The sequence below is a fragment of the Myripristis murdjan genome, chromosome 5 (assembly GCF_902150065.1).
Source record: "Myripristis murdjan chromosome 5, fMyrMur1.1, whole genome shotgun sequence".
Classification (NCBI taxonomy): Eukaryota; Metazoa; Chordata; class Actinopteri; order Holocentriformes; family Holocentridae; genus Myripristis; species Myripristis murdjan.
In genome coordinates, this window is record NC_043984.1 from 13,810,044 (window position 1) to 13,837,859 (window position 27,816).

Sequence of the window (27,816 nt, forward strand, 5' to 3'; positions counted from 1 at the left end):
AGGATGAGGTTAAATCGTTATATGCCCTCATTTGCTCCCCTTGAAAGATCAGAGATGACTGGGCATTGCTCTCTCCTTGCTTTCACCTTGTTGTTTGACACACAGCCAATCTGCGAACACTATAAGGGAGAGATGTTTCTGTAATGGAATGTATCCTAAACTGTCTGCCCTTCTTAGGTGGCTGCATCACCCGAGGTTAATCAACATTGGCGGCTGTATGCAATTTAGAGTGAACAAATGTGTTTTGCTTTTTTCCCATGCAGGGAACTTGAATTTTTTCTTTGCTGTTACATTTTAATAAGACTAATAACTCGCTCTGTGCATATATTCAGCCTCGTCTGTTCATTCATGCCTTCAGCTGTCAGCAGCCATGGACTCAGACTCAGAATCTGTTTGAATCAAATATGATTTTCTCCTAACCCTATTATCGCATTCTTTTGTCCACATCAACCAAAAGCACTCAGTACCCCTATTGTACATTGCCTGGTACACTGTGTTGTGTCACGGTGCCATCAGATCCTACGCTGTGGTGCTCTTATGTCCCAGCATCCTTCAGGAGCAAATGGAGAAGATGACATTCCCCCCACAAAAGACCAGTCTATACCTCTGGCCCATTATGTCTACAAGAAAAGGGGGAGTTTTTTAAAGTGGAAGATTACACTCCGGCCTGTCTCCAGGCTCTTACCCCCGCCAGCATGTCAGATGAGTCACGTTCCTCGTCTTAGTATTCATTTATCCTGTCAGATATCTCAGTGCAATTACAAAGCCCGGCTCATTTGTCATAGATAAGGCTGCAGCCGGGCTCCTCTGGGCTCCACTTTGCACCCTGCTCGTCAAGAGGATTAACAATTAACAGGGCAGACCGGCTCCTCAGAGAACACAGAGACACTGTTACATTTCGGCCTTGATTTGTCCTTTCAGCTGTTCAAAGGATGAACGCGTGCTCACTTGTTTATTATCTATCATGCAGTCATAAGTCCTACAAAGGATCAACTTAATCAACCGATCTTGCACGCGGATGATGCACAATCCCTCCTGGGTAATTAAAGGACAATGCAGTAAATGAGATACTTTTGGATCTGATAAATGAGGCTTTAGTTTCACCTTGCTCCAACAGCAAACTCCCCTGCACCCCACCTTTGTCATACACTCGTGCGAGCACACTCAGATCAAACACACAAGGTTGTACAAACAGATGGGATGGCATTGATTTTGAAATACATCTGTAATAAGAAAGTGTTTCTTGTTGATACTTAATACTGCCTCTGTGGCTGACTTACAGGAACCGTCTTCTCCTCTCACTTGTCCACTTACTGAAACAACCTGAAGGAAACAGCTCCAGGAGTTCAATTACCTCTTTCTGTCTCTCTCTCCCTCCCTCCTTCTCTCGCTCTCACTCTCTCTCTCTCTTGCACACACACATACACACATCACTTTTCTCCTTTTGGCTGAACACACTTTCTCCTCAAAGAGCAGCTGGCACAGTGGTAAGTAACAGTGTTGGACAATAAAGCAAATTCTCATAATTACGAAGTTCATGGATTCACTGCTTTTGCAACAAATAATAACGTGCATCTTAAGGAGACGATTTAAAATTATTTCAAGTCAGAAAAAAAAAACATTCAGTCATGCTTGTGCTTCAACTGCAATTTAAATGAGCACGGGGAATGGGCTAATTCTCTCCTTTATGCAGCAGTGAAAATGCTTTTCATGCCGATCTCACAATTGCACAACTAAATAATAACTTTGATTTAATTGGGCTGGACCCAACAGGCTCTGAGTGAAGATGGAAGGATGTGGGGAATGGTGTTTTGCATCAGTGCAGTAAATAATAACCCAAACTCCAAAGATCCAAGAGTGAATGTTCTTCCTTTCCTGGATGAGTCCGACATGCTTTCACACACTCTGTTTCTATCCGCCATCCACTGAGACAGATCCACTGCTGTTTCACTGCATGTTTACTAAGAAATTATATTCTGCAGTATGCTGGTAGTTCACCCAAAACCCTAACTCTAACCCTAACCATAACCCAAATTCTTAGTGTTGTAGATGCTTATTACATTACTTTCTTTTTTTTTTTTTTTTTTTTTTTTTGGCTCTCACTACTGTAATGATTTGTTCTGGCTAATAAAGGAATTGTGATTGTGCTTTTTTTTTTTTTTAAATATAATTTTTTGCCTATTCTTTCATTTTACACACTCTGTTTTATTATTTTGTTTTTGTATGTCATATTTTCAAACAATAGAAAATCTCTTTGCTGTGAGGAACCTCGAGTGCATTGTTAAGTTTGGGCTGAGGTCTTGACTGCCTGGTTAAATTTCTCTTCTCTCTCTCTCTCTCTCCCAGATTTGCTTGGTTTGCTTGTGTCAGCTGTACAAACACCATGAATGTTAGCAGAGGAATAAATCTACAACAAGAAGCTTTCATTTTTAAGATACCACAACAAAGGGAAGAACAAAGCACCTCCATGTATTTTCGTAACATTAATATGTCTTGTTTTTGAAAAGGATGGTAGTGAAACAAACATTTTACATCAAAATTAGTTTATTTGGTTTAAAATGTTTGAATCCTCCCCAAACCCGAATTTAGACTGGATGTTCACATAGAGTTACTGCAAATAATCAGAGCACAAGGCCCAAGGCATACGGGAACCAAGTGCCTGCTTAGAGCCCTGTGGCCACTAGTCGGCACTTGAACTGTCCCTTGACATTTTGATGATGCGCTATATTATAATGGTAATCATACAAAATGTTAAAGCAACACTGTGTAACAATTTTGCCGTACAATAACAACTTCAACGTCATTTTGTGCTACACTGGCATGCAGTGAGTAACACGGTGTCTGTCTCGGCCACTCTGCGTCCTGAAAGTCCTGAAAGCACTACGTCATCACGTCACCAGTAGCAACTGTGTCCGGCTAGCCAGCTAGCTGTTCTTAATACAGAAATTATGGCTGAGCCCAAGAAACCCGAAGAAAACGTAGCCGGGGAAGCAAGGAAGAGAAAAAGAGAGAGTGAATGAGCAAGAAGCCAGACAGGAGTAAATGTTAGAGGCTGAGCTCACATCCCTGCTGTTGGACTGGTAGGTGATATCAGCTGGCTTGCAGTGTCTTGTGTTGTTGCAGTTGCTTCATGTTTGGCTGTTTTAGCAAAGCTGGCGACTTGCTAGTTTTTGGTCATAATGAAAAACCAACCAGTCGACAATTCTGCCAATAGTTAAACATGGAGAAGCATGCCGTACTAAGGCTAGCATGCTGCTACTCTGAGCCGCTGGATGTTTGGTTGTGCTGGCAGAGTTGTCGACTTGCTGTTTTTTGTTCATAAACCAAGTCGGTCCATTTCCACAGAGGTCTTTAGTTGACTAGCTGTCCTGTGTCTGTCTGCGTCCCCCAGCAGGTGTTAGCAGCATGTTGTCGCTGGTGCAGCTTAGCTAAGCTATGCTAAGCTTGCTAACGTTACTGCTCTGATTTGTGTGTGTGATTCTTATGAAAATTTTGACTTCCGCCCAGAAAATTTATGTTTAGCATGTATTTTTATGTAAAACATGAGTTTTCAAGACAAAAACTTGCTCTGACATTGCCAGTGTTCGTTTAGTCCCAAGTACCAAATTTATTTTTATTCAGAAATAAATGTCATGGAAGTACTTTATTTATTTATTTATTTATTTATTTATTTATTTATTTATTACAGTTGATAGGACACCCTACAGTTAGAAATACAGCAAAGCTTATGACTTACAATCACAGTAAATGAAACAAGTTATGATTTTGAAAATTTCATATGGACTAAAGAAACCAAAAGCATGTGACACTTGTAATGTTAATATTTAGTGGAATATCCTTTTTGCTTAATCACTTCCAGGACATGGGCTCGACAAGTTTTCGATGTTGTCTTCGTCCAGGTTGCTTGGCGGTCTTCCCATGGCTCCATCTCGTTCTTGAGGTGCTTTGACTTATCCTGGTGTTGGCCAAGTGTCTCCCCCAAGTTTTCAGTGGGGTTCAAGTTGGGACTTGGCATGGGCCACTGAAGAACCCTGAACCCCTGCTTGTCCATCCACTCCTTGGTATGCTTTGCCGAACACTTTAGATCCTCATTTTGCTGGAAATATCCTTGTTTGTGACCATAATGTGTCCTTCCTGGTGTTTGACAGTTCCTCAGAGGTTTTTGAGGTTCAAGGCTTTTCCTTTCTTTCTCCTGACATGTATCCACAGAGTCGATGTGGGTGTATGTCAGGAGGACTAAAGTTTTGGCCACAACTGTACATCAAACAAGACTGTTCCAGAAACCTGGGATTCTGGGTTTTTCCAGATTTTTTCCAGGTTCTACATTGCTGTTGTAAACTAAATGTCATGTTTTGTACAGCTGTAGATTTAAACGTACTGAATTGGCCCTGTTTTGCATTTCCTATGTGGACGGTGTGTACAGTGCTACACTAACAAGTCCAAGAGCTGGAGTGTGAACAGCTGGAAGGAGACAAAGGACTGCAGCTCCATCCCAGAGCTGCACAAGGCCACCTACAAGGCTGATGTGGCTGAAATGAAAGAGTATAATCTTATGAAACCGTTACAGTTATATATTATGTAATCACAAGTCAACCTGCCCACATTTTGATGTTTGACTTTGGAAATCCTTTTGCATATTCTGACCAAATTATACATGTCTAGTTGGATTTGCGTGTCAGTAATGTACATGTACAAATAAAAACATGACTCTAGATTTCTCCTCAGCCAAATATCAGTTCTGTGGTTATTTTTGATTCCATGAGATCAAACTGTTTTGTTTTTTTTGTTTTGTTTTGTTTTAATGAAAGGAGTCAGGGCAGATTTGTAGATACAGTATGCCAGAAAAAAGAATGACCCAGCACATCTGTGGTTTGAGATTGTTACATCTAACATGGCTAGATTTTTCTGTTTGTTTTCACATGTAAAGTCCGTCCACTGACCCTCCTGTCCTTTCTGTGAGTGTGTGGGTGTGGGTGTGGGTGTGGGTGTGTGTGTGTGTGTGTGTGTGTGTGTGGGTGTGGGTGTCATTAAAGTAAAAAGATCAATCACACCAAAGACTGTTATCTTTTGATTAAAGTAGGTTATTTGACTATTCTCTTCACATTCTTCGTTCTCTAACAGATAAGTAGTGCTGCCAGCGCTTCAGACAAATACAATGGGGACCCATTGGTGTTAATGTGTGAAGACCACAGATGAAGCCAAAAAACAAGATATAGCCCTATAATTTTATATTAGAATATATATAACAACATTTCTTTATCATTCTAAATACATTATTTCTTTATATTTTAGGTTATCTTTGAATGACAGCCAACAGTGCATGACACAATATTTTCACATGATTTAATTGAAAACTTTGACTGAATTGGACAAAATCAAATCTGTCCAGCCGACGGTGGCTCAGGTGTGTTTCTTTGAGAGTGGTCTAAGCTTCGGAGGGATCCCCACCAACATCACAGGAGACTTAAGATAATAGACTATTTTCAAAACAAAAACTTTAATTATATTCCCTTCACCTTTCCAGCCATCTGTGAACCAGTGGTCTCGCCTGAGCAAGACAATACAAGGAGACAAGGAAGTTTATTGGTCATTATACAACAGGTTGTATAATGAAATTAAAATAAGGCAGATAATCAGCAGGGGTGGAGAGATCCTGAGGCAGCATGAGGACAGGCCGCACTGCACAGTTTCACAGCTGCAGAAAGACACACTGGAACAATTAAGAAATAATCCCAGCATCATTGGGGTCAATTTGACTCAAGACACTTTATTTTTTTCTTGAGGGGCAATGCAAAGGTACATAGAGTAGCACAATTAGAAACTAGAACAATACAGGGAAAAAAAGACGGCATGCTTGCTCTGGAAGCCCACTGCCAGCTGAGAAAGAATAGAAGTTACAAAAAAAAAATACAGAGCATAATCCAGACAAGATTATCTGAATGCTCCACATCTTGAGCTTTCCTGTGGTCAAAAAGTTTCTTCTTGTTTGTCTCTCAGTAGCAACCATAGCTCTTGATCTAGACTAACTCAAACAACAGTAACAACTTAGCTGCCACTAAAGCTGCCTATTTCCAACCTGAGTATTTTCAGGTTGTGTGCCTGTCCGGCCATCCGGTTCCCGCGTACGTGATATCTCAGGAATGCCTTGAGGGAATTTGTTCAGACTTGGCACAAACATCCACGTGGACATGAGCTGATTAGGTTTTGGTGGTCAAAGGTCAAAGGTCACCGTGGCACAAAACACATTTTTGGCCATAACTCAATAATTCATAGGCTACACTAAATATGATAGTTTCACAGAATGTCTAAAAAGAGAAAATGATGAAGTCATGACATTTTCTGTCCAAAAGGTCAAAGGTCAGCTTCACTGTGAGATCATATTGGTCTGCAAAAACACTTTTCTGGCCATTATTCAACAGCAGAACTCATCATTTTCATATCAGTTCCTCTCCCTGGGTGACAACCAGGACAGGGGGCCAGTCGTCCACCAGCAACTCATTGGTTTAGCTGCTATGGAGCTTCAGGTGATTATTGTTGCACCATGTGATGAAGCTGTACTCCTCTATAAAAAATAAACTCTAAATGAAGACAGCATGTTTCTCAATGGAAACTATTCACTGGAATCATACTGTCAGTATAGTGATAACGTCCATTTCGCCAAAAAATACACTCAATACCCCTTATTACATTCCTTCAAAGTCTTTTTTTTCATTCATTCATTCATTTTCCAAACCGCTTATCCTCTCAAGGGTTGCGGGGGGTTGCTGGAGCCTATCCCAGCGCTCACTGGGTGGAAGGCAGGGGAAACCGCATATAACCGCAAGCCGGTAATTCTCGTTTTTCCATGGATGACAACAAAATTTTTAATTGACTTACATTCATGCTCTACAGGCTTTCCCCTTAACATTCACCATAACCAGCGTATAACAAATGTCAAGATGCCAACCACCTAGAAAGAGGAGAAAGTAGAATGAGGAAACCCTCAGGTTGCAGTTTCCATCAAAAACTCCTGAACAGTGGCCACACCTGGACAAAGTGTTTTACCAAAATGTAAACAAGGACAAATTACATAACGCAGTGCTCGCTGTGTCTGGGAGAAACATCTCCACCTCTAAAACTCCTCTTCACCAGACCTCCACAGGCACACTGCAGTAAGTGCATGGCACATGGGCTAAAGCAGTTCTGTTTCATTTAGCAAGTTGGTTTTATTAATTTGTCCACTCTGGGACAACAAGGGCAAGGAAAAAAAGACAGGAGAGAAAGCAGGAGATTAATCATATATGCCTATATCATACATGCTATATAATGCAATATCTCAATTCTAGGCTAAAGATCTCCATTGAATCTGGCTGCTTCCCAATTTATTAAGCTATATATAAAAAAAAAATATATATCAATGTAATATAGATGTTTCTCACACACAAAAAAACAACAATTAAATACAAGGTAAATAATTAAAATACAAAGTGATTTGTACTCATAGTTCAAGTACATAAACCCTGCCTCATTACCACTGAGCTGGGCAGTTTTCTGAAGGAAAGCCTGATTGATCCACAGGAGGTTAATTTTTGGAAATGACACTTCACACTTAAACCATCAGTGCTACTCACAATAAATGATATCCAGAGTATAACTTCAAACAGACACACATGCACTACTGAACAGAGCAAGTTAGCTGTGTAACTACATTCTGCCACTGGTACTCCAGGGGCCAGCAGCTCATCAGGGAGAGCTTCTTGAGGGTGCAGGCTCACCACGAAATATTGGAGGGACAAAGGATAATCTCAGCTCTCATGAATAATGCCAAAATGAGAGACTTACTGGTGAGGGTGACCTTTTCCAGGGATGGGGGGGCCTCATTGGCGCACCGGGACATGGTAACACCAAAAAGCCTGCTGCAAATCCACACCGTGGTCTCAGGGAAAATTGATCCTGTGAACACCTAGTATTGTTTACTGCATTTCCTGTGATTTATGCAACATGTTAGGAGAGACTGGGAAACCACTAACTAGATGCAAACAGCACCTAGGTCTGATTAGGAGAGGGAACTCACACACGCGGCTGGTGTTACACTTTAACCTACATGGGGCACAAAATCTAACCATTGTGGGCTGAACCAGTGGGCAAAGAAAGACGGCAGAGAGGTTACTGTCCAGAAGTTAGACACATGGTCCCCTAACAGCCTCTAACTGAGCTACAGGGAGGAGAAAAGAGAGGGAGAGGAGGAGAACAAGTGGGAGGAGAAGAGGCAGGAGGATAAGGAAGACTTTGAAAAGCTCCTCGCCCTTGTTGCTGTACATATTTGCCTCTGGAACCACAGGTGACAGGTGGTGTGCATAAATGTGCCTCTCTTGCACCTTTCCCCCTAGCTGTCAAACATTCTACCTCTGAGGCAGTGGCGTCGATTATCTTTGGCCATACTAACCTACGTTATGGTCAGCGGAAATCTCCAGACTAGAAGCAGGAGTCTCTCTGCAGCAGTTAATGCCTTTGCCTCCTGCATCCAGTTAGACTCTGGTTCTGAGACAAGAGTATGATTAGGTGAATTGCATCACAACAATTCCACCAACCTCTCTCTCATGGGGTTAAGCCTGGGCCAGTAGCTTTTGTGGGTCCATCCCATGGCCATGTGTGAAGCCTCGCTGAGATTCAGTGATGTATGAAATAGAAACAGCACCACAAGAAGTCTGAGCTCTAACACATGTCTGGAGCAAGGACAAAGAATGCAGTCAACAAAAAACTGTTCTTGTTTTTCAGCTGGCCTGCCATGCACTGAATTCATGCACTGAATGCACAGAAGGTCCCGAACAGAACTGAACAGAATGTGGATGATCGCATAGATGCACCATAGAATTTAAAATGGTGGGTAACATCGTATATCTATACTGTATAATTGACTAGTCATTTAGGATCCTATTTATGATTCATCCATGATTTTTTTTTTTTCAGTTCATTCAGTCATTTGTTAAAATTAAATCATTTCAAAAACAATGTGTCATGCAGCCTACTGACTCATATTATTATCATACAGTATAGTGTCAGTGTTATTCAAAGAAAACATAAAAAAAAAAATATATATATATATATATATATATATATATATATATATATATATATATATATATATATATATATATATATACACTACTCACAAAAAGTTAGGGATATTTGGCTTTTGGGTGAAATTTATGGAAAATATAAAAAGTTCACGCTACAGTGATATTATATCATGAAAGTAGGGCATTTAAGTAGAAGCATGCACTGGTGATTTCCTCATCTCAAACAATTTCTTGAAACAAAAGCCAACAACAGTGGTGGATATACCACAACAAAAAATGTCAGTGTCAATAACTTGTCATGTGCCCTTGAGCATCAATTACAGCTTGACAACGACGTCTCATGCTGTTCACAAGTTGACTTATTGTCTGCTGAGGCATGGCATCCCACTCTTCTTGAAGGGCGGCCCTCAGGACATTGAGGTTCTGGGGTACAGAGCTCCGAGCCTCTACACGGTGACTCAGCTGATCCCATAGGTTTTCTATGGGATGCAGGTCTGGAGAAAGTGCAGGCCACTCCATTTGAGGTACCCCAGTCTCCAGCAGCCATTCCCTAATGATACGACCTCGATGAGCTGGAGCATCAAACACCTGATGTGAATTTTGCCGTTAAACTCCTTGTTAGAGAACAGCAACTTGTGCAAAAAGTACTAAAACATTGAACAGTTGGACATGTGCATTCAAAAGTTTACAGAAGGTCACATTAAGTTCACCTGTAAAGGTTATAATGCATTTTAGGTGCATCCTGAAATTTCACCCAAAAGCCGAATATCCCTAACTTTTTGTGAGTAGTGTATATATATATATATATATATGTGTGTGTGTGTGTGTGTGTGTGTGTGTGTATATATATATATATATATATGTGTGTGTGTGTGTGTGTGTGTGTGTGTGTGTGTGTGTGTGTGTGTGTGTGTGTGTGCGTGTGTGTGTGTGTGTGTATGAAGAGTATTTAAATGATACAAAAATGCTTACTGAGCCGGTTTGCATTAAATGTATATAGTTTTTGGCTTAATCTATGCTTTGTGTCCCTCTCCTCAAACATTCACACCAATAGGGTCCCATTGTATTTGTCTGATTGAAGTCCTGGCTGTACTAGTTACCTGTTATTAAGTTGTGTTTTTTTTTTTTTTTTTTTTTTGCCTTCATATTATTTGCAAGGTGTTGCCTGTGTTGCAATCATCTGCGGTGTATCGCCATCCAGCAGCCAGCTTTGACTGTAGTGCCGAAAAGCTCCAGCAGGGGTCACAGCAGCACCGGCCAGACCGCACGCATCCTGTGAAGTCTCGCGATAATTCAGTGCTTCCACCGGCGGCGACATTCAGAGGAGATGGCGGCTAGAGGTGGTTTTCAGTCGGCACCAACGGGAGGAGGCGGCGGTGGAATAGGACCTGGACCTCCGGTACCGGGTGGAGGACCGGGCATGGGCCCTGGGACTCCTTCTGGAAGGATGGGACCCTCTTCAGCTGCGCAGAATCACATGTACCGCTCCCCGATGCCCGGGCCTGGATACCCGGTAAGACATCACTCCATCTTTGCTGCTGACGCGTTAGCCTGCCCGCAAGAACAAAGCCTGTTAACGCAGCCGTTGCTTTGTCACAGAAGGCTAGCGTCAAGTTAACGAGAGCCACTGATGCGGGCCACAGCCTGTTCTAGCTGCTGGCAATGATAAAATATGCTCACTGTTTGAAAGTTGTGTTGGCTGGCCTTTTTAACCAGTACGCTTCGATTGACGAGTAGTTTCTTCTGGGTTTGAATCGCCCAATCCTCCCGCCGGCTAACATTTGTTAATTACTGTAGCCAATTAGCTTAGCCTGCTAGCTAGGCTAACCCGCTATTCGCCCAGTCCACTTGCTGAAATAACGTTAGGGGGCTTACAAATGCTTTGGAGAAGGAATAATGTCCAATATAAAGCCAATGCATGTTTCTTGCAAATTAGTTTTTTAGTCAATAAGCAACAACGTCTCTCGTTGGTCGGATAACGTTACTGAAGCTACTTTTTTTTTTTTTTTTTTTTTTTTTTCATCGCTGAGAGAGGGGGTTTGAACTCAAACAAATGGAGTGGCCACCAAACAAGATGAGATGTAGAACAGATAATTTGTGTGGAACTTGTTAAACTTAAAATGGGTCAACCTTTAAATGGCAAATGCAAGTAGGTCAGAAACCCCTATGTGACGTTACCTACACATATACACATATATATGTATGTATACACGCACACCTCTCTCTCTCTCTCTCTCTCTCTCTCTCTATATATATATATATATATACATTAGAAATTATGGAGGAATGCTCGTTACATTCAAGTTGATGAAAATGCCTATCATGGATTCAAGCTGTTAATTTAAAATGCCCATCCCTGCTGTGAGTCCTAGTTTAGTTGAATATCATCACCCCTGTGGTTGGATAAATTAATATTAACCTCTCATTCTGTTGCTCTTAAACATAATAATTAAGACTAGCAAAGACTTGCCTTGCATTTACATTATTTTTTTTCCAGACTCTCAGTGTACTAATAGTTTGATTATGGTTCATGAGCCAGTAGCACTTAAAGTCCTTGCCTCTTAGTTCCTGGTATTCTCAGGAGTAAGTTTCTGTGAAAGGATGTTCCATCTTTTTTCTCCTGTGTCCTTCACTGCTTGCACACATACAAGGAGGCTTTCACAGCATCATCAAGGAAGCCACCGTCAAGCTCTGAATGCTGCCGAATGCCACAGAACTGCAATTGTCTGAAAGCCTAGGTTGTACTGGTGTATAATGCAAAGAGTACTAAATGATCGGCATGTAATATCTCTCCTGCCCACACTCCTCTATTCAGCTCAATTGTCAAAAAGCAGCCTATTTTTTGTGCCTTGTTTGAAAACGTGTGTAGGTGTTTACTTTTGATGAGGACTGAAATACCTTTGCAGAACTTTTTAAGCACAATATTCTTTAAAATGAAGAGACAGGTTTTAAACCAAAACCTTGATGAAATTGCAAAGATTTACACACTTGGCGTTTTTCTGTTTTTTGAATTGTTAATGATTGAATGATCACTCTTACTAATCCTCAAAGAAGGAAGCTCAATCACCCACCACACATCCCATGACACCGCAGCAACAATAATAATAGTGACTTGTAAAGACAAACTGCACACATCCAGTTAAAAACATGGTTAACTGCTCAGAAATATACCAAAAATTACTCACATTAATGTCATCTGTACATTATAACAGTGGTATCAACCTCACATAAGCTCTCAATGACTGTACTTATGAAAATGAATAATTTTTCATTCAATGAACTTTACCCTCATTCATGTCAGAAAGTTTCGAAAGGAAAAATAGCATGTCCTGGGCCCTCCTCAGTATTTTCTTTCAGCTCAGTTCATTATCAAAATGCACACCCAGGCACATATGACAAAACAGCCCCCACCTGGTGACCTGTAATTGAAAAGCCCTCAAAATCATCCTCCTAATATCAATGAGGAATTTCCTTGGTTTTACCTCTGTGAAAGTTTAAATAACTGGCAAAACACTCCAGTTTTGCTTTACAGGTCATGTGCAGGTCAGTGCTGTTAGATATAGGCAGGCAAGAGCAGCAGCATCTGATATATATATATATATATATATATATATATATATATATATATATATATATATATATATATATATATATATATATATATATATATAAAATTTATTTATTTATTTATTTTATTTTTTTTGCAGGTGACATGACACAACTGTTCCTGTAGTCAGGAAATCTAAACAAAGATGTGGCACACCTTTTCCTGATTAAAATATAGTCAGACTGTCTATAGTCTAACACAGGGATTTTCAAAATTTTTCATATTCTGGACCCCCATTTGAAGTGATCTTGCCCTATAGAGACTGGTTTATCAAGAAATATTTTGGTTTGTATTAACTATGAAGCTCTTGTGAAAGGTGTATTTCACAAGCCTTTAAATATAAGAAATCTGATGTCTGTCAAAAATCACTGATCCAGTCTTTTTCAATATATCATTTTAATAATCATTTACTATATTAAATATATTATTTTATCATTTCAAGTTGGAATTTTATTTTTATTTTTCTAATTTGTTTTACTAATTTTCTCATCATTTTTTGCTAATTTGCTAATTGCCTTTTTCTCCTTGTTTTTGAAAGAAATCAAGTGATTTTTTTCCCTCAGGGTTAAATTTTTTACATGTCATACTTGAACACTGACAAATAACAGTGAGGTTCAACCAGAGAGAAGAAAACGATGCCTCATGCATTTCCTGCATTCTAACAGCGTCTAGTACAATTAAGGTAAAACTCGTTTTGCTGTGAATCCCCTGGAAGCCTCTCAAGGACCCCTGGGGGTCCCCAGACCCCACTTTGAAAATCACTGGTCTAACGCACTTAGGGCTGGAAATTAAATCTATAGCGCAGGCAGTGGTAAATTGTTCACTAAAAGGTGCAGCTGGATTATAATTAACAGTGTATAAAAACTGTAGGCTGCATATTAAGGCAGTCAAAATGCTGAATTTTGTGATAACTAAGCATCATAGTGATGAAGCGTCTAGTTTATGTTGTGGGCGTACAAAAGTAAAACAGAAGGTAGCTGTTGGTTGGCTTTTTGTTGGAGTCTATGAAGATCAAGTGCAGAAGTGATGTTTTTGCTGCAGTCAATTTGAAACTATATTTTAAAACAAAATCAAACTGTTACCAGAGTCTTTTCAATTACAAAACATACCTATAGATGTGTTGATTGATTTCATGTACTTGAGGTTCTGCAAGCTAGATATCTGGGCTGACAGGGTATATGTGTGTTATCAGCTGGAAGCTTCTGTATGGAAAAGCAGGGTGCATCTGCCTTTATTGTTAGCAAGTCCATTTCTCTGTCACTCTCCCTCCCTCCCTCCCTCCCACCCCTCACCTGAGGCTGTTGAACGAAAGCGTTATGCCTTTGCCTCTCACACTGAAGAGCTTCACAACCATCAAATTGACTGTGCTGGAAGGAAAACTGAGACCAGTGATTTGTCATTTATCTGCTGTTCTCATCCGCACTCATGCAGTCAGACACACGAAGTCGTCTGTTTGAGTTCTTAGCGCATGGTTTGGTGAGTTGGCAGCGTTTGTTTGAAGAAGCTGATGTACAAATTGTTCATCTCTTTAGGTACTGACATGGGAATTGTAGATAATATATCTCAAATTGCAGGCTACTTGGATTTCATGATGACATGCACTATTTGTGTTGGAGGTTTTCTACATGAACAGAGCTGTTGTGTGTTATGGCTGAGCAGCAATGCAGTTTGTGTTTTTTCTACATGTAGGGAGTGGATTTTCTATGCAACAGGTTCTGTTTATTTCAGTGCACATAGATTCAGTGTAGCCTTCAGTTTTCTAGTGAGGTATTTAACGGCTTTCATGTTTGTGGATCCCTTTACTAAACAAACCTCTTTCACTAAATATTTTTCTCCATGTGTATGGTCGCTTATCACCAAATCAGACATAACTTATGTTTGGCCACACCCTTAAAAAATGTTAACATGTAAGGATGATGGGCTTTGATTTGCTTTTGCTGTCACAAGCCTTTATAATGGCCTTGCTGCACACCTGGCCTTGGAAAAAGAATTTGTGCTTCTGAAATGTAGGTGGTCTGCGCTTTTAGCATTTTCGGGTTTTATTTTTCCTCGATACAAATGTCCTCATCAGAGAGTCACTGAATCATGACCATCAGAGGGGTTGGCAGTTGCTTAGCTGCTAAGGCACTGTTTCTTTTCCATTCATGACTCTGCAGCACCCTCAACTCGATCCCCCATCCGCAACAGGAAAAATGGAATTATGGCTCAGTTGTCAATATATTATTAATATACAAGTTATAGCCATTCTTACTCCACAACATCTGTAGCAAATGACCTGGAATGCAACCAGTGGCAAACCTGCTGGTCTCAAAATCAAATTTATCTTCACACTGCACAACTGCAAAAACTTTTCCAGAAAACACCAATTTTTACAGGGGCAATGCACAGAATAAATTCTCTTATTTTAAGCAAACCAGAGAATGAAAATAGCAGGTGCCAATAAAGTCAACTTATCTGTAAAATCTCAGTTAGTGGTCAGCTGTGTCTGGTGTTTCTAACTTTCTAACCAGTGGCCTTTCAGAATCTCTGACCCACTGGGAACGCAATGTTCAGCTACCAGTACACCTCAAAGACACATAGCAGTGAACATTGCAGTGAACCAGTTTGGCATTAAGTTAAACTGGCTCATGGCTATTGTTAATGTTTTCACTTCCTGCAGTTCCAAGAGTGTTAGAAATATTTTGAAATGTAAATGCTCAAATGATGGATTAAACCATCAGTGAAAGCCAGACGTCTCCAAATGCAGTTTGTTTTGTTCTGTCATTTCTTTGATGGCAAGAAATGTCAGACTTGGTAGACAACAACAGATTAACCAGATGACTTCACAGATTATCCTGCCATAGTGCACCATTAAAGAGGACTAAACCCCAAACCCAAGTCAGTGTGAAGCCTGACCTCTACTGTTGAAAAGTAGAGGAAAAGTCTTTGGTGGCAGGTGATGTCACCGTCTGTTACACCGTATGGGTGGTTGCATCACTTGCCACCAAAGACCAAGCACCATACTTTTCACCAGTAGAGTTCAAGCTACATAAAGATTTGTGTTTGGAGTTAACTTGCCCTTTAATGTGAAATTGTCTTTTATCTCTTTTGTACTGTAAAATCGTTGGGCCTGAATGTCTGGAAATCACTGACTGGTTCAGTGGACAAAATGGCATTGAGCCCTGGTCAGCATTCCAGGCTGTGAAATAGAGGACAAATGCCCAGAAAACCTTTCTTAAAATGTTTAGATCTTAAAATCCATCCTTTCATCTATCTTATCCAGAGACCCGGCATGCCCCCATCCAGCCGTATGACTCCACAGGGACCAGCCATGGGCCCCCCAGGATACGGCACCGGCCCTGTGTCCCGCCCTGGAATGCCTGGTGTGATGGATCCATCTCGCAAGAGACCTGCCCCCCAGCAGATCCAGCAGGTCCAGCAGCAGAACCGCAACCAGCAGTAAGTTCTCACTGGTTAGGGCTCTTGGACCATGAGTAGAAGATTCATTTTTGGCACTCAACTAGAATGCAGTGCTTTTTTTTTTTTTAAACAACTGTCATCTTTAACATTGGCATAATGGCTTCCCAGTGTGTAAAGAACATAATTAGCTGTTTCTGAAGGAGGCTGAGTTATTGTGAATGTGTGTCAGTGCAATACTGCTGCTCTATTGTGTCTGTATAAACACACATAAAAGGGTAACCTGGAGACTGACTAGTATAATTGCCTTCTGTTTTTGTTTGTGAAGATACATAGAGCTCCTTTGACTCAGACTCACCTTTTTTTGTTAATTTGTTTTCACAGCACAAAGAAGAAGAAGATGGCTGATAAAATTCTACCTCAGAGGGTAAGTTTTAATCAAAGTGTATAGAAATCCATTAATGCTGGCCTTGGTTGTGTGCAGTCTCCAACACGTTACAAGTATATTTGAAATTTTCATCAGATTATTCTAAACACTGTGAAGTTGTAATAGGCCAAGTTGTAGAAGCTGGCAGGGTTAAGGGTACACCTTTGAAGTACTTTAAGTGGTCTCTTAGTAGTCCAGTGAAGTGCATTGCCTTATGGTATACTTTGGGTGTACAGGACCTGAAAAAAAAATCCCTTCTCTATATGATTTGCTCTCTCTTCTTTCCTCCCCCTTCCCTATTACATATTTTTTTTCTGTGATCACAGTGACATTTTTTTATTTGTTTATTTGTTATTTATTTATTAAAAATGTTGTTATGCAGAAATTCAGGCTTATTGTACTGTCCCGTTCTTTGGATGTGTCCATGAATAAGACCGGCTACTAAATGCCTTAAATGTATAAAAATTTTCTACTAGCTCACATTTTCCATTTAGAGTGCAGCAGTGGGGCTTTTCTCAGTTGTGCTCTATCCAGGAGCCACCAGTGTCTTGACAGCTGGTGTCTGTGTTTTGTCCCAGATCAGAGAACTGGTCCCAGAGTCTCAGGCTTACATGGATCTGCTCGCCTTTGAGAGGAAGCTGGATCAGACTATCATGCGCAAAAGGCTGGACATCCAGGAGGCTCTCAAAAGACCCATCAAGGTAAGCTGCTCCAGAGTGTGCAACATCCCACCAAATTACTGACTCCTGTGCTCCATCAGTCACTTTTGTTCACAAATCTGGAGTCATAGCTCTATTGAGGTTTCTCCTTGCTCCAGAATTCCATGAAAATCACGGCTGGTATCTACAGCCAGCTAGCTCAGTTAGTGAACCACAGCTTGAATCCAATGTTTAACCATTTTTTACCAAGACTGAGAAATGCTTGCGTACCAGCTACAGTACAGCAAGGTAAGCTGACATGAACAAAAGTAGTCAGCCATTTTACTTTTCATGCACATTAAAAGCACCAAGAATGGGTGGATTATATTTTCAGAACATGTTGAGCATGTTCAAGGGCATACCAGGAGTAATTTTCACTGTCTCCAGCCTCACAAAATATGAATATTAAACTTCTCCCTCAGAAACACAGATCCCAGGCTCAGACAAGTTTTAGAATGGGCTAGAGGGTTGACAAAAAACATTTTAGTTTCCATACAAAATAATATTTTAGTAATAGGACTTTCCTGGTCATTTCTCATTATTGCAGGGGCTACCACCGCATCCCTGGATTGGTGTCATGATCTATCCACTGAATTAGATTTTGATTAAGATGGATATTTGAAGTCAAATTCTGATACTAATACTTTTTGTATCAGGCCAACAATCAATATTTTCTGTTGATACTGAGTACCTTTAAATTTCATGCAAAAAGTATTTGGTGTTACCTCCCAGATTTTTAGGTGGAAGACTAGGCCTGTAGTTGAAGTATTGATTTTCTCTTTAAAAAAAAAAAAAAAAAAATTTGAACACTTAAATCAATTACTGTTTGACATGCTTTTACATATATGCTACATACTCCTCTTACAGTGTTTCCTCTATAAGAATTATAAGAATCATCGTTAGTGGGCAGCCAAGTCACAAATTTCTATGGTTGGAGAAGCACTGCATACTGTTTTGATGGTGCTGTGGTAGGAAGGAACCTCTCCTATTAGAGATGGATGACATATAATGTTAATATTAGCTGAATATTGTCCCAATATATTGGTCTTAACCTACATCGAACTACATATGACCATCAGGTAGTGGTGTTGGATCACTGACTTTAGTGGAAATCACAGAACCTGAGTCAGTTATTTTACCGAGCATTTCTGTTTAAAAAACTGAAGTTAATGCACCTGGACTGATCATCAGTGTAGATTTTGCATCTCAGCTGAATGCTGGATAACACACTATACTGAAGTTTCTCTCGACTGATTACTTTTAGCAAAAACGAAAACTCCGCATCTTCATATCTAATACCTTCAACCCTGCAAAGCCTGATGCTGAGGATGGAGAAGGCACAGTTGCATCATGGGAGCTACGTGTTGAGGGCCGTCTGCTGGAAGATGTAAGCTTCATATTTCCTTGATTAATTTCTTGAAATACCACTATTTCCCATGCAGTTATCTGTGGTGGCCCGGTGCAGTAAGAAGTAGGCCTGCTGTGAATGGAGATCCCAAACTAAAAAGCTTACAGATCTTATGTTGTGTTTTCTGCAGCACAATTTCTATACCTTACCCACTCCATTCTTCCGCCACTACAGATAGCCAAAGAGCCTGTGGCAAACATAGCAACTTAAAAATACCAGTGTTTGGTTCATAGGACAAACCAGTAACATTGTTTTGCTATCTAGACGGCTGTGTCCAAGTATGAAGCTACCAAACAGAAGAGGAAGTTCTCCTCCTTTTTCAAGTCCCTGGTGATTGAGTTGGACAAAGACCTGTATGGACCAGATAATCACCTGGTGGAGGTGAGATTTGAAAGTTTTGATTTGTAAAATAGTTTTCCTTGCTCACTGCTGCATTGAACGACAGGGGTAAACCATTGTCTATTTGTCATATGTTGTTAGCAGGTCAGATGTCTTTACAAGGGTGGGGTGGGGGCATAGCAAAGATGATTGGTATAAATTAAGTATATCAGCCTATAAACAATCAATTAATGATATACAGGTTTCTAAAGATGTTCTTTATGTCTTTAGTGGCATAGGACTGCCACCACCCAGGAGACTGATGGTTTCCAGGTCAAGAGGCCAGGTGATGTGGGCGTCCGCTGCACTGTCTTGCTCATGTTGGACTACCAGGTAAATGCCCAGGGTTTACTTTGCCTGTTAGTCAGCTGTGTCAAGAGCTCTTTTAACTAATGCTGAAACAATTACTTAATTAATCAATTAGTCCATCAACAGGTGAGGATTAAGTCAAGTGGTGTAAATGTAAAGCCTTTTGAGACTGTAAATGGTGATATTGAGATTCAACTAACCTTGAACTTGACATAAGTTTGCTGGTAAGATTTGCTTTTTTTTTTTTTTTTTTTTTTTTTTTTTTTTTTTTTTTTAAAGATTGTAAAATGAAAGCATGCATTATTTAAATTTGCACTGTTGAGACATTAGCCACCATAGAATAATGTACCAAAGTTTACCTCATTTTTTCCCTTACTGTCTCCTAACCCCAGTATCTTATCTTTTCTTTCTGTCCCCAAAGCCGCCTCAGTTCAAGCTGGATCCCCGACTGGCTCGTATGCTGGGAATCCACACCCAAACCAGGCCTGTGATCATTCAGGCCCTGTGGCAGTACGTCAAAACCCACAAGCTCCAGGACCCCCATGAGCGCGAGTTCATCAACTGTGACAAATACCTGCAGCAGGTCCAGAGACTCCTTTTGTATCTGACTTGTCATTTTGTTAGACCTGCCAACTCAAAAGAGAGAAATAGTGAAAAGAGAGCTTTTGCGTCTTTTAACCCTAACTGATAGTTTAATGATGTAATAAAAGTAGAAAAGTTATATTTAGAAGAAACACCAGAGTCTGCTCATTTTCAGTAATGGATTACATTGGTCTAGACAGCAGTATGTCTCTACAAGCTGTTTTGGACTTTTGAAAACAGTGGGGGCTCTGACTTCAGGAGAAAAGGCAAACAAGCAGAAGAGGAGACAGGAGTAGCTTCAGACTATGGCAAATGCATCAGTGGGTTTAGACTTTTTCATGGACATTAATGGCAAAAGGAGAAAAAAATAAGTTAGTGTTATCCTTTGACAGAAAAATCCTACAGCAAGGAATCTCTTTAATTTTAAATTAATGTCAGTTCTGCCCTCTAGCTCTGGCTGTTTCGGTATCACATTCCACCCATTGTGGGATTCTTTTCCCAGTGGACAAACTTACGCCTTTCTTACTTTAGTCACTAATTTTATTTTCCAAATGCTTGTGTGCTTTGTTTTGCAGATCTTTGAGACCCAGCGTATGAAGTTCTCTGAGATCCCACAGCGTCTGCATGCACTCCTGATGCCCCCAGAGCCCATAATCATCAACCATGTGATCAGGTAATTTGATTTAAGATGCTAGACAGGCTTTGTATAGTTCTGAGAGATTTGGGAAAAGGATTGATTGTACTTAAAGAAAAAAAAAGTGTTTTTTACATTAGGAAAAGTCATGGCAAATAACCTGTATGACATGGTTTTGGAGAGGTCATTAAAATCTTGCTGATAATTAATAAAGGGAATGTACAAATGGCATTGTTTTAAGAATTGCCACCTCAAAAAAGGTTTTATAACTGCCAGTCCAAACTTTATGGCTCTAACTCTCATTTTTATTTTCTGAGTGCACAGAAATATTTTAAGAACAATGTCTCTGGCCCTTGCTTTCTTTATTGCTGGTTTCTTTTAATGTTGGAAACCGAAGAGATAAACCTTAAACTGCTGTTGTATTTATTGAGAGACACCCTGGGTTTGTAGCATTAACTTAAATGCATGTAAAATGTGAATACAATAGAACATTATCTGTAAATATGAGTGCATTCCCTTGACATCACCTCAGACAAAAACCCATCCATCCTCTGGCCTTGTCCCTATTAGACTTAAATTTCACCACCCACTGTGACATGACCACATCTTACCAAAATAAAATACTGATAGGCCTTTTTATTTTTTTTTTTTTTTACAGTGTGGACCCTAATGACCAAAAGAAGACTGCCTGCTATGACATTGACGTGGAGGTGGACGACACACTGAAGACTCAGATGAACTCCTTCCTGCTGTCCACAGCCAGTCAGCAGGAAATAGCCGGCCTGGACAACAAGGTGCAGACTCTGTCCCGGCAGTCACTTGCTGGCCTTGAATAGTTCTTACCAGTTGGCTGTATTTGTTAAAGATGTAATGATTTTTTCCCCCACCAGATTAAATTTGCTTTTAGACCAAAATGTCTTGCCTGTGTAGTATAAGGGAGCTGTGTGCCCAGAGTGGGCGAGTGGGAGTAATGTTTCCTGCTTCCTACATTATTTCTTTGTTCTTTTTTGTACTGTCCAAGTCACATTCCTGACTCGTTCCCCCAATGTGGAGCAGCCTACGTTGCCTACAGTAAATGTCATGCTTGGATTTGCAGGAAGTGTGTTTTTTGTCAAATGGATAGAAGTCGCTCTTCCAGTTATTTCCCTGTCACACAGATTTTCTGCCAGAGAACAGCTCAGCTCTAAATCTTGTCAATTTGCTATGTGATAATAACTGTCATCTTCCATGACAGTTTTAAAGCCAGGGCACTTCTCGAATTTTTTTTTAACACATTTGTTCCTTACATGCTACCATCTTGATGGTAGCGTGATGGTAGTTTTTTTTTTTTTTTTTTTTTTTTTTTTTTTTTTTTTTTTTGTTTGTTTTTTTTTATCTGTCTAGCCAACCTGCAGAGGACAGTTTCGTCTCTCAAATTGTTGCCTCCATTTCATTTTATTTGAGGTCAGTTGGGTCTTCTTGACCTCCCACTAGCAGCCATTACCTTGGCTGAGCTGACTGTAATCACACTGATAAGGCGTGGAGCCGCTCCCCTAACAGAGGTCCCACTGTGTCGTCTTTGTTCTGGGACAGGCAACAATGTAAATTTTAGAGGGTTTGTTTATAGTTTGTAGGCGTCGTCCTTTTTGTTTTGTTTTGTTTTGTTTTATTTTGGGTTGGATGCATATTGTAGATGTACACCCTGTTCCTGCTTGCTTGATGTCAGAAACATTTTTGCATAGCCTCTCTTCTGATCTTTTTGCTGTAGCTAGGCAACCTTCCATTCACTAATGCCATATAAGCCTGAGACTCACTACAAGGACAAACAGACATGCGCTGATTAGGACTAATAGCCTGAAGTAAATATTACAGCTTGATTAACGTCTTCCAACATCCCCACCTCCCCCTTATTTATTTATTTATTTTTATGTATTTATTTGTTTTTATATAAAACCCTTTTTATGGGGAGAGATTAAAGTTCAGCAGTAGATGCCACATAGAAGTGGTATACATTATCTGAAAGCTGGGAACCTGCAGATTGAAATGCAGCACTGTTTGTCAAGTCATTATAGTCATAAATCTGAAATAAACACTGTTTTGGTTAGGCGTCTATTTATTTTTTATTTATTTAGAGTGTATAAGAGTTAAAATGTTATGAAGGAGCATAGTCATTTCCCTGTACTCAATGTCTCATAAGTTGTTGCACCAAGTTTTAAATTGATGCCATTCGTTTCACAGATTTGGTGCAATGTTTAACCATTTTTGACCACCTGAGAATGAATGGAAATCCCCCTAAAATCTCACATAGGACATTGACATCTTGAGGAACACCATAGGAAAAATTGATGCTGTCATTTGGTATCAAAAACCTTTGACATTTAGAGATTTTTGTAAGAATTTCATTTTTCGGAAATTGGATGGTGAGCATTCTTTTCTGGAAATTGCTCAGAGCCATACATCCTCTGAATGCTCTAGGGCTCTAGTTTGTGGTTTACATTTTCATTAGGCTGTGATTATCATAGAAGTCACAGTAGGTTGTTTTTTACAGGGATATCAAAAAATGGTCTTACTACAATGAAGTGGCTGGTAGAGGGGCTAACATCATCACACCTGAATACAGTTGGGCTCACTGAATCCACAAGAGTCTTGGCTTTCCAGTCAGACCCTATTTTTGCAACTCCAAGACTATTTGGGCCTCAAATCTAAAAATTTAGAACAGGTGAAAATTACACATTTGTGCTGCATGCAAAATCCTGCATGGGATAAGCACGGGCATGTCTGCAAAGTGGAGACCCATAGGCACCCATAGCACCCATTCTTATTCAGAGATCTTCAGGTCAGAGGTCAAGGGACTCCTTTGAATATGGCCCTGCCAGTTATTTAGACCTTGGCCTTGGCCTTGCCAACATTTAGACTAACTTAGGAGTGATATTAATCCTAGCATGACATAGTTGGTACCTGCGGATTCTTTAGGTCGTCTACTTTCATATGATGCCAGTATCTTCATTAGCTTTAAAACTGAGCCTGCCACAGCCTCTGAAAGACAGTATGCCGGCTGAGGTCATGGGTGACCAGAGCAGAATTGAAAACCTTAATGAGTGAGCCGATAAAGTCTTAACAACCGGTCATTCGGCCAGCCACACCTTGTAATTCTCATTAACTGTGGTTATTTATCTTTTCCTTGTCTTAATGATCTGTGTTTGTCAACTATCTTTATTCTGTGGAAATTCTGTGACTATCACGCTGTTGGTCTTTCGATTGCTTATCGGAAAGAAAATCGACATCATGCATCATGGCGCATTTTGTAATGGTGGTTCGCTAAAAGTTCATGAGTGAAGAATGCACCAGCTGTTTTATATGTTAAATAAAAAATGAAATGTGAAGTGGTTAATTTAAGGAAGCCGACACCATAAAGTTTTCTGTCACAAAGTTTTGAAAGCATGATTACTCTTTTCAGCCAATATTAAAGTGCCTGTTTTGGACTTAATTTTTATTCAAGCAACACCTCATTAATTTCTGTCAACTGATGTCTGATGTTTTCTGCTTGATTGTCCTCAGATCCATGAAACCATTGAGACCATCAACCAATTAAAGACCCAGAGAGAGTTCATGCTGAGCTTCGCCAGAGATCCTCAGGGCTTCATCAACGACTGGCTGCAGTCACAGTGCAGAGACCTCAAGGTGAGGCTGGCAGCCACCACCTAAGCACATGTTAAACAGTGGATTTGCGTTGAATTTTTTTTTAAGCTGTTATTTAAAATAATAATAATAATCCGCTATTGGCAATATCCATTCCACTCCTCAGTCCAGTGCTTTGTTTGGTGATGTTGGTATGTTCTCTCTCTCTCAGTCCCTTGGATAACTGGACAAATATAGACAATGGGACTTAGCGTCAACAAACAACTACAGTTGAAGTATCATTTTCAGCTATGTTATCTAAAACATCAATAACAACCACTTCTGAATATCTGAGGATGGAGTTTTCTTCTAAATCCACAAAGGTTTGCCTGCAAAACACCTAAGGGCCAATGGTTATTCTTGCATCAATGTGCCAGTCTGAAAATGTAACTGCACATGTGGTGATGCAAGAACTCCACTTGGCCACTTTTCTTCTTCCATAGTGTGCCATTTGATTTCTACTCATAGTAAAGAAAACAGAGAGCCAACTGAGGAGATTCACAAGTACGTCGATCCATTTGACATGTCATCATCAAATTATTCAGCTTTTTATATCCATTTAAATTCATTGAGGCCTTAAAACATTGATTTGGACCTCTCCAGTGTGTCCAATTGTGGGCTTTTCTATCACAGACTGTAAACAGTTGCTTCCATTTTAATCTGCTTTTTTACTTGGCACAGAAACAGTAAATCTTGACACTACCGTCTAGTGTTTCAGCAATCTGCACAAGGACCCACAATGCAGAAATTATAAGTGCTTTCACAAAACCGCTGTATTGCTCCAACAGTCTGATTCATAAGTATAAATCAGCGTTAGTGTGAACAGAGATGTAGGTAAAAACAACCAAATGACATGCATAACAGCCATTTTCAGGCCAAGTGTGGACATATAGTAATGAAATTTCCATCTTTAGAATCAGATCTCTAAAAATAACATGAAATTGACATGCATAACTGTAGCCTTCATTCCTGAGTGTTTGCCAAGCTGACTTATGTGAATCAGTGCTTGAGGTTAACATTGTTTGGTCAGCCTGGGGTATGCTGGGGTCATGGTAACACGGGTTGGAATCCAGGGTTTACCTGTGGGAATGTTATGTAAGCATGTGGAGAACACACCAAGCGCCCCATACTTATACATGGCAGCTCATTCACTCAGGCATAACACAAGAAAACAGACCAAAATGTGAAACATTTAGCCAGAGCGCATCTTCCTGAAGGCAGGCTTGACCTGTTCTGTCTGCGGAGTGAATGGGCTGACACCAGTGTCCACCTGCAGGGTTTGTTCAGCTGTTGAGAGGAAGGTCTCCAAGAGAGAGAAATGAATCCAATCCAGTCCAAAGCTCACTGACTGCTCTCATGTTTGACAGTTGGGTCAGCAGCCAGCAACAGTCTCTTTGGCCTTATCATATCTAAAAAACAAAAACAAAACGTTCTGACAGCACGCCGATCATTGCTACCGTCTGGATTCAGCCACTTGGCAAAACATCGCTTATTTTGCTAGGACAAGCCTGCACTCTTGATTTTCTCAGCTGCAGGGTTAGTCAAGATGTTGCTTTGGCGAATGTCTAATTATGTCTTCTTTTCTCTGTTATCAGACCATGACAGATGTGGTCGGAAACCCCGAAGAAGAGCGAAGGGCAGAATTCTATTTCCAGCCTTGGGCCCAGGAGGCCGTCTGTCGCTACTTCTACTCCAAGGTAATCTGTCTTTCCACTTCTCATTCCACCTCCTTTGTGCATCTCAGCACCTGTTATCAGCATGTATATAGCTTCCTCCGAGTCACACCAGCGGGTACACCTTATTGATCCTATCCACAATGAATCCTTCTGGTTTTTATAATTGTCTTGTGTGCGGTTGATTAAATCTCCATCTCTCTGTATGGAAATGGTTTTCAGGTCCAGCAGCGGCGGCAGGAGCTGGAGCAGGCTCTCGGCATCAGGAACACCTAAAGAATTTGCTCACAGGCCCCAGACAAATGAAGAGACGTGCTGTGCTTGTGGAGGCGGCTAGTGTGAATGCGGGTGTGTGTGTGTGTGTGTGTGTGTGTGTGTGTGTGTGTGTGTGTGTGTGTGTGTGTGTGTGTGTGTGTGTGTAATCAAGTGAATGCCCCCAGATTTTTTTGGACAAACCTAGAAAGACATAAATGCTAGATGGCTTTACTGTTATATAGGATGTCAGTTTTTATAGTCACCCTTCTGCTTGACGTGTATTGCAGTTTGGTTGCTACTTCCTTTTCTTTTTTCTTTTTTTTTGTTCTCCCTCTCTTCTGTCGTCACACCAGAAGGCATGATGTATCACACCTTGAGCACGATGTATTTTCTCTTGATTGTCTAAGCCTTACCTGGAAGCATTCCTTTCATTTTGATAGATTGTGCCCCTGGCCCACACAAAAGTACCTATGAAAAGTAGTGGGCAACTTTTAATGAAATTTCTCTCTCGAACACAAAAAATACCTTAAATCAGCTGGAATGTGTTGATTCTGCCATGGGTCTTTGTTTCCCTGTTGAGTAAATTTACATTACACACTCCCGTTTTGGCCCCTGAAATACTTGCCTATACAGTTTGATATTGATGGTGTGTAATCAGTCATGCTGCACTTCCATCACTGTGTCATTTTGTCACAAACTCCCATTGGTTTATTTTGACAGTTTGTGCCACATTCCTTTGCGCTAGATCCTAAAGTTTCAGAGCTTGACCATGGCAGGATATACATCGTTTTGTATTGTTTAGGGTGCCATTTAGTATGAAGTTTTTCATGGGTATTTTTGGCTTTTTGGTTTTCTTAATGATCCTATTTGTTTTTTAAAATATTAATTATATCAATACTTGTCTTGTTAGCTAGTACGGAGTATCAAGGAAGTAGCTAGTATGAGTACCTCTAGTCTATATAGTTTGTAAATACTGAGCAGAAAAAAAAACTGAAGATGGGTGTGAAGTAAAAGTGTATCTGTTTTCCTGGCAGATGGCTCTCTTTAACTCTTTGTCTACGCTCAGATAGTTGAGCCAATATTTATATTAATTGGCTGTCTCTCTTTGAGCCCAGTGATTTAGCTCTCAGCAACATAATGATAGCATTCACATTTGATCATCCAGCATCTCCGGAGGGCAAGATGCAATCAGCACGAGTGCCCTCTGTTAGTGGGGTGAGGTTGAATCATCTGCTTTTTAGGTTTGTGTATCTTAATTATGTGCAGAGAAGCCATATACACTTGAACAAGCTTGGTGCATTTTGGTCGCAAATGTGGCCTAGGATATTTAAATAATCTCAGCCTTTTCATACTCTGGTTGAACACGTGTTAGCTTTGAGTTTTAATGGATGTTGCCCTGTTAAAGCTATGATTTGGTGCCCTGGCTGGAAACGTCGGTTGCATTCATTTCATGCATTTCAAGAATACACTACCGAAGTTTGGAGTTTAGAGCATTTTCAAAAAAAAAAAAAAAAAGTTTGGGAACCACTAGGTTTTAAAAGACAACACTGGGGGACTTTAGTATTACTTGGATCTGTACAATTTTTCATGGACCAAACCTATTTTTCTGTATGTTCTAATCTTATGTTATAATAAAGGATATCTGAAAGTTAGCTCTGTCACTTTGTTTTTTATGTGCCCGTTCCCAGTGGAAAGTCACTACTTTTATTCCCGTATGGATTTGCAGCATGTTT

General features: G+C 40.2%; 1 protein-coding gene and 1 long non-coding RNA gene across 4 annotated transcripts; both read left to right on the top strand.

Annotated features, from left to right (window-relative positions):
- The first annotated feature begins 2,894 nt into the window (after positions 1-2,894).
- LOC115359685 (uncharacterized) lies at positions 2,895-4,724 on the top strand. Its single transcript, XR_003928267.1, has 3 exons — positions 2,895-3,080; positions 3,860-4,061; positions 4,424-4,724. It is a non-coding gene; the product is annotated as an uncharacterized LOC115359685 (long non-coding RNA).
- Positions 4,725-10,349: 5,625 nt separating this feature from the next.
- On the top strand, positions 10,350-27,735 carry smarcd1 (SWI/SNF related BAF chromatin remodeling complex subunit D1). Of its 3 annotated transcripts, none has more exons than XR_003928242.1 (14): positions 10,350-10,572; positions 15,929-16,104; positions 16,447-16,489; positions 17,068-17,190; positions 18,452-18,574; positions 18,860-18,976; positions 19,205-19,306; positions 19,704-19,865; positions 20,440-20,537; positions 21,157-21,292; positions 24,036-24,158; positions 25,751-25,852; positions 26,051-26,185; positions 26,228-27,735. XR_003928242.1 is itself a non-coding variant. In XM_030051665.1 (13 exons), exons 1-13 carry the CDS (start codon positions 10,387-10,389, stop codon positions 26,102-26,104), a joined length of 1,545 nt encoding a protein of 514 aa, XP_029907525.1. In that variant the 5' UTR covers positions 10,350-10,386; the 3' UTR covers positions 26,105-27,735. The 3 variants fall into 3 exon arrangements, 1 of the variants encoding a protein (XP_029907525.1); XR_003928243.1 differs by having other exon boundaries at positions 26,051-26,176; positions 26,219-27,735; XM_030051665.1 differs by having other exon boundaries at positions 26,051-27,735.
- The last annotated feature ends 81 nt before the right edge of the window (positions 27,736-27,816 follow it).